General features: G+C 46.2%; 1 protein-coding gene across 1 annotated transcript; it reads left to right on the top strand.

The window, feature by feature from the left end:
• Window positions 1-248: 248 nt before the first annotated feature.
• susd3 (sushi domain containing 3) lies at window positions 249-6,465 on the top strand (the record flags this gene model as incomplete). Its single annotated transcript, XM_079226468.1, has 5 exons — window positions 249-333; window positions 3,297-3,491; window positions 4,238-4,385; window positions 5,318-5,485; window positions 5,576-6,465. 5 exons carry the CDS (start codon window positions 249-251, stop codon window positions 5,919-5,921), a joined length of 942 nt encoding a protein of 313 aa, XP_079082594.1. The 3' UTR covers window positions 5,922-6,465.
• Between the last annotated feature and the right edge of the window lie 489 nt (window positions 6,466-6,954).

The raw sequence follows: 6,954 nt of genomic DNA, 5'->3' as shown, positions 1-6,954 counted from the left end.
AGGTCTCGACCGAGAGAGAGAGAGAGAGAGAGAGAGAGAGAGAGAGAGAGAGAGAGAGAGAGGAGGAGGGCTATGTGAATGAGAAGCTGTTCACTGGAAGGTAGAGAGGCGAATAGAATCGCTTGACTCCAGCTCCACGGAATCCCTGCACAGGGCACCGAGGAGCACCGTTCCGTTGCGCAGTCCTTTACGCACAACCAAGGGAGCCGACTTGGGGGAGAGAGGGAGGCCGTCTGTCTGTCACAACCATGTCAGGGGCAACAGCTTCCATAGCAGACGTGTCCAGGACTGTTTTTACCAATAAAGATGACAGCCGTGTCCGGAGCAAGTCAGGTAAGAGACAGCGAACCAAATGGTGTCGAGTTGCGCGCGGGACTGATCTAGTTCTACTAACAACACAAAGGATTTTACATACACATATTTTGTGAGAGGCTCATTTGCCAACTCTATAGAGATTTAAAGTGTATACCTTAAAAACAATAAAGCTTTATTTATTCTTGTGTAATATCCCTTTAGGGATTTACAGTGAAAGCAGTTTCCCCGGATTAATTGTCAGGGTAAATAGGCTATAATGCAGTGCGTTTTAAAGAGTTGTATCTTTTATTGTTTTAGCGCGCGCGCGTGTGTGTGTGTGTGTGTGTGTGTGTGTGTGTGTGTGTGTGTGTGTGTGTGTGTGTGTGTGTGTGTGTGTGTGTGTCATTTCCGAGAAACATAAATCGCATTATTAAATACACTTCACACGACCATCTGGCGTTTTGGTGTGAACATGAACTTCCTGCACACCTCTTCCCCATATCTTATCATTAATCCATTAATGTATGTATTTATGTATTCATTCATTCATTAATGTATCTATCTATGTATTGAAGTGGAGGTGAAAAAAGGCAGGTATAGGCTTATCACTGGTGTCTTTAACATCAGGAACTCCTCGCTGGGCTGAGCACCTCGCGGGTGCGCGCACGGCTACGCGCACACAAGTTACATAAAAGTGATGCTCTCTATTTTTATTTTTATTTTCATGACATGAAATGGAATATGGTGATCTCGTGCTAATGGCCCTATAAGTTTACCATTCATCCCAGTTAAGTCTGGTCTGGTGTCAACAGTGAAATGAAATGGAGCGATAGAATGTCTTTAAAGAGAAGATGTGCAGACGCTGTCTATACCTGTCTCTCTGTCTCTCTGTCTGTCTCCCTGTCTCCCTGTCTCCCTGTCTCTCTGTCTGTCTCCCTGTCTCCCTGTCTCCCTGTCTCCCTGTCTCTCTGTCTCCTCCCTGTCTCCCTGTCTCCTCCCTGTCTCTCTGTCTCTTTGTCTCCCTATTTTTCTGTCTCCCTGTCTCTCTGTCTCCCTCTATCCCTGTCTCCCTCTATCCCTGTCTCCCTCTATCCCTGTCTCCCTCTATCCCTGTCTCCCTTTATCCCTGTCTCCCTCTATCCCTGTCTCCCTTTATCCCTGTCTCCCTCTATCCCTGTCTCCCTCTATCCCTGTCTCCCTTTATCCCTGTCTCCCTCTATCCCTGTCTCCCTTTATCCCTGTCTCCCTCTATCCCTGTCTCCCTCTGTCCCTGTCTCTCTGTCTACCTGTCTCTCTGTCTCTGTCTCTCTCTCTCTCTCTCTCTCTCTCTCTCTCTCTCTCTCTCTCTCTCTCTCTCTCTCTCTCTCTGTCTCTTTGTCTCCCTATCTTTCTGTCTCTCTGTCTCCCTGTCTCTCTGTCTCCCTGTCTCTCTGTCTCCCTCTATCCCTGTCTCTCTGTCTCTCTGTCTACCTGTCTCTCTGTCTCCCTGTCTCTCTGTCTCCCTCTATCCCTGTCTCTCTGTCTCTCTGTCTACCTGTCTCTCTGTCTCCCTGTCTCTCTGTCTACCTGTCTCCATGTCTACCTGTCTCTCTGTCTCTCTGTCTACCTGTCTCCATGTCTACCTGTCTCTCTGTCTCTCTGTCTACCTGTCTCCATGTCTCTTTGTCTCCCTGTCTCCCTCTATCCCTGTCTCTCTGTCTACCTGTCTCTCTGTCTACCTGTCTCTCTGTCTCTCTCTATCTCTGTCTCTTTGTCTCCCTATCTTTCTGTCTCTCTGTCTCCCTGTCTCTCTGTCTCCCTGTCTCCCTCTATACCTGTCTCTCTGTCTACCTGTCTACCTGTCTCCCTGTCTCCATGTATCTCTGTCTCCCTGTCTCTCTGTCTACCTGTCTACCTGTCTCCCTGTCTCCATGTCTCTCTGTCTCCCTGTCTCTCTGTCTCTGTCTCCCTGTCTCTGTCTCCCTGTCTCTGTCTCCCTGTCTCTGTCTCTCTGTCTCCCTGTCTCTGTCGCTCTGTCTCCCTCTATCCCTGTCTCCCTGTCTCTGTCTCCCTGTCTCCCTGTCACTCTGTCTCCCTGTCTCCCTGTCTCTGTCTCTCTGTCTCCCTGTCTCCCTGTCTCCCTGTCTCCATGTCTCTCTGTCAGTGATGCTACAAACCTTTCTTGTGATCTGCTGCCCCTTGTGGTGATCAAAGTGCACCACACGTCGTTTTTCCTCCTCACATTCTTGGAGGTTTTTCCTTCATTTGAACAATCCAAAATCTCTGTGCATTGGTGTGTGTGTGTGTGTGTGTGTGTGTGTGTGTGTGTGTGTGTGTGTGTGTGTGTGTGTGTGTGTGTGTGTGTGTGTGTGTGTGTGTGTGTGTGTGTGTGTGTGCAGGTTTTGCTCCACAGCAAACAGCTGGTTTGGACTCGTCCTGGGCCTGATCTCATTATCCTTTCCCCGGTCCGGTTGGAAATCACCGACATGATATCATCGTGTTTATTTGCATTCCAGCCGCTTGTGTCATGATGAAGCGATGCTCTCATGTTGTAGCTTCTTCTCGCCAGACGCCTGACGCAGAGAAAGACCCCTCCCTACATATAGCATATGAGAACTGAGCCGTATGCATAACCGGTTGTGTAGCATCACGACTCCACGGGGCCCTTTTGCTTAATGATTTATCACATTTCCTGCTTCGACACTGTGAGAGTCGGATGCAGCGAAGCAGCTGGTACAGGACGTTTGGTGGTGGTGGTTTCAGCGCTGATAGCTCATCCCTCCTTGAATCTCATCTGCAGGGCTCCATTCTTCTTTGTTGTTCTCTCTCCGTTCACCCTGAATCTTGAGCGGTCTTGATCGTCTCGGTGAAAACAAATTTTCTTTTGAAGACGCATGAATTATGCATGTGTTCAAACTTTGGCTGAACTTTTTTTTATGATTAGTGAGCGCCTTAACATCTGCGACACAGTTCAACCACATGCCACCCTCTCTCTCTCTCTCTCTCTCTCTCTCTCTCTCCAGGTCAGACCCAGGCCCAGTGCACGCCCATGCCCCTGCCGGCCCTGGGCACCCAGAGGATCATCCAGGGCAATGGCACCACGGTGGGCACGGTCATTTCCCTGCAGTGCCCGGACAAACACAAGCTGGTGGGAAGGCAGCTGATGTGCGTCATGGACACCAACAGCACCCACTGGGTGGGGGACACCTACTGTAAACGTGAGTAGCATCCCACCCCTTGATGTGACAGTTCATATAGGAAGAAAGAAAGATTAAAAAAAGCTCTCATGCACTCACTTCATAAGCGAAATGTGTGCGAGGAGATAAAATGTTCCAAATGCTTTTACTGGGAGAATTGCAGCGGCTGCAAAACTTCCCCTGAGCTGTCTGTCTGCTCATTATTCTGAAGAGATGGGATATATATTAAACATTATGTGATGGGCATTAGTTGCTATGGGCGATGTTACGCAAAGACACTTTAAGGTAGGATTTGGCTCGTGATAATTAATTCTTCTGAATTATGTCTGGACACATTCGAGAGAAAATAATTTCGCGCTTTGGGGATGAAGCTCATTAAAGGAGATTATTAATGCAAATGGGGGGTAGAGAGGAATAATTTCTTCGCAGGTGCACAGTTAGCCGCTCTTTTGATGAGCGAGTGGGAAAAAAGTGAGAGCGGGATCGTAGTTATGTTTCAGGATCAATCATCATGGGGGAGAAGACGCCGTCTGGTGTGAAACTGAAAGAAATAAAAAAACTGAATTGATGTTTTGTTTCCCTTTTCTGTGATGAGCTGGCATGCAAAGTGCCTTTATATATAGAGCGGCCTGTGACTTATGGCTGTGAAGCCTCAGGTGGCAGAGTCTGATAAGGACTTGTTGAGCATAGATTTTTGCAGCATGGTAAATGGAGCTGTCGAATAAATGTGTTGTATGACAAATAAATATTCTTCTCTCTCACTCCAGCTCTCTCTCCCTTTGAGGACTACGGTTTCCGCGTGGCCGTGCTGGCGTCCATCGTAAGCTTGGCCATAATCTTCTTCATGTCCGTGGCCTTCATCACCTGTTGTTTGCTCGACTGCATCAAAGACGACAAGAGGAAAAACCACGAGAGGTGAACTTAAAAGTATTCACACCACAACGTAAAAAGTCCTTCACTTAAAATCATGAAAGGTGCCGTGTGGAGAAACAAAAAAACACAGATACTCACCAAAATGCATGTTGAGCTCTGACAAATGTGTTGAAAGCCAATAGTGTTTACTATCTTACGGTGTGTTTCTCCCACTGGGAAGTGGGCGGAGCTAAGTACAACCGAAGCCTGAAAAAAGACATTTTAGGCAACCAAAAAATGTTACAGTTACTTACTTTCATGAACTGAAAACGCACTGTGAAAGGGTTAAAGTTGTATGAAGAAAACACAGACAACTCCCAGACAAGACAACGCCTGATAGCATCCTGTCAATCACAACGTAGCCCCGCCCTAAAGCATAGCATGCTTTATGGTCTGGTTTTCTCTAAATGGACAATCATTTACTAAATGAACATCATGCTGTATTGAAGAAGACTTGAAACTAGAGATTGAGACATAAACTCATGTTTACAATGTTTACTGAGGGAATACATCAAGAGAGAAATAGAGTCATTTATATAGACTTCTATACAACCAGAGAAGTCGCCCCCTGGTGGTCATTTGAAGACGTTTAAGGCACTTCAGCATTGGCTTCACTTTTCAGAAACAGAGGTTGCAGCCTCGGATTAGTTAACTGGTGTTATGTGATGTGCATGAGACAAACACAACAGGGACTCACTCATAGGAACAGTTCCAAAGCTACTCGAGGTAAAACAAAAAACACAAGTATTTCCGATATAGTTCCAAAATACTCAAGTCAAGCACAAAGTTCTATTTACTTGAGTTAATGTACTTACTTTCCATCACTTGGAGCAAAGAATGGAGAAGAACCAAGCTGAAAGTTAGCGGTCAGATTCCTGCGATGCATTTCCAGACTGAAACACTGACGTGACGGTTTAAATGTATATTTTAAACAGGGAGTCCGAAATGTGGCAGTGGGAGGAGCAGGCCCAACATCAGGGGGAGAACAGGTCTCGCTACAGCCATAAAGGCAGGAACAACAACAACAACAACACCCAGGACAAAGAGCAGTCCCTGTGGGACAGCGGGGCCCCGGCTGTGTGTGACGACATGCGAGCCTGCAGGTGAGATGTGGGCCGGCTTTTGCTTAAACTATTAAAAAAAGGGGGTAAAAAATACATTAAAGATCCAACTTCCTGTCTTCTCCTCCACAGATGTCATCAGCAGTACGCGCCGCATGGTCCTGCAAGCACATATGGCCCCACTCCTCCGCTTTCCACTCTCCCCGGCTATGACTACAACCGGCCTCTCTTACCCAGAAGCCCAGGATGTGCAGAGATCTCGGGTCCGCCCGCATACAGCGGACCGCCTCAGTCCCGTCAGACCACGAGCCCCGGCCTGCTCCGGGTCTCGGCGGCGGGGCCCGCGTTGGTGCGGCAGCATGGAGGACGGCAGAGCGGCTTGTCGGGAGCGAACCCGTCCACCACCACCAGGGACGAGTCCAGCACGAGGAGTGTGAGGCCCGCCAAAGAATTTTCCATTCGGATTATATCAGTGTGAGGACGTAGGACGCAGGAGGGGAAAAACATGAGTCAAGAACTTGTTTACTGAGCAAAATATGTTGGTCTGTACGGGGAGGACTACGGGAAGGAATAAGTGAGCATTCCTGATCTTGTTGAAATGAGAGAATCTGCAGTTCGGCACAGTGTGAAGCCTCTGCAGGAATACTGATGTGACAGATTCATGTGCCTTTTGTAAACTGCAATGGCACACTGCCCTCTGTCTGCAAAAGGGAGCCATTGCAGCTTCAGTCCACCGGCCTTGTTAGATGATTATGTATAATTAGAAGGTCCGAGGATCTCCAATTGAGGAATTGAGCTTTTCAGAAACCCATTAAATTATTATGTTTTGGTTAAAGTTAACGATTAAGATGTTTAATGGGACGTGCGTTGTAAGCAGTCGAGGAAGTTGTCAGAGAAACTCATCTCAGTGCTACAAGTCCACCTTGTTGCTTGAGGAGAGCTGCTAAAAAGCACCGGCTGGAATGTAAATATATTCTTTTTATTTTCAGAACGTAATTAAATAAATAAATAAAGACTTCTACTGATAACAAGTGTGACTGTATCGCAGTGGAAGAAGTGAAATGGTGTGCATTGACCTCTTTGACTTTATTTATTTTAAGGAAGACATCACAGTGACATTATAATTTATAACATACATGTGTTGAGTGTCTATAGCGAAACGCTAATTTCCAACACCTGTCCACAGGAGGCTTCTTTATATAATAAAATGTGATTAAAAAATAGAATAAAAGGCGGATACATCCACAGATACACTGAAGGACCAGAAAAATATAAAATCTGTTACTGAAAACTGAAAAAATATATTTTATAAAAATACAAAAACAGAACTGAATCAAAGTTATATTTAACCCAAAACAACTTTTCATAGACTTATTATTATTTTGAATACATTGTTGAAAGTTCAACAACAAAACTAGATTTTTCAGGTTCAAATCTTTTTTTCAAATGAACAAAACATTTGACCTGCATTTGGCTCCATAATCTGACCCCAGTGAACACAAAGGCATCTC

The sequence above is a fragment of the Taurulus bubalis genome (assembly GCF_910589615.1).
Source record: "Taurulus bubalis genome assembly, chromosome: 11".
Lineage (NCBI taxonomy): Eukaryota > Metazoa > Chordata > Actinopteri > Perciformes > Cottidae > Taurulus > Taurulus bubalis.
The sequence above is the reverse complement of the archived record's forward strand: the minus strand, read 5'-3'. Positions and strand labels throughout refer to the sequence as shown.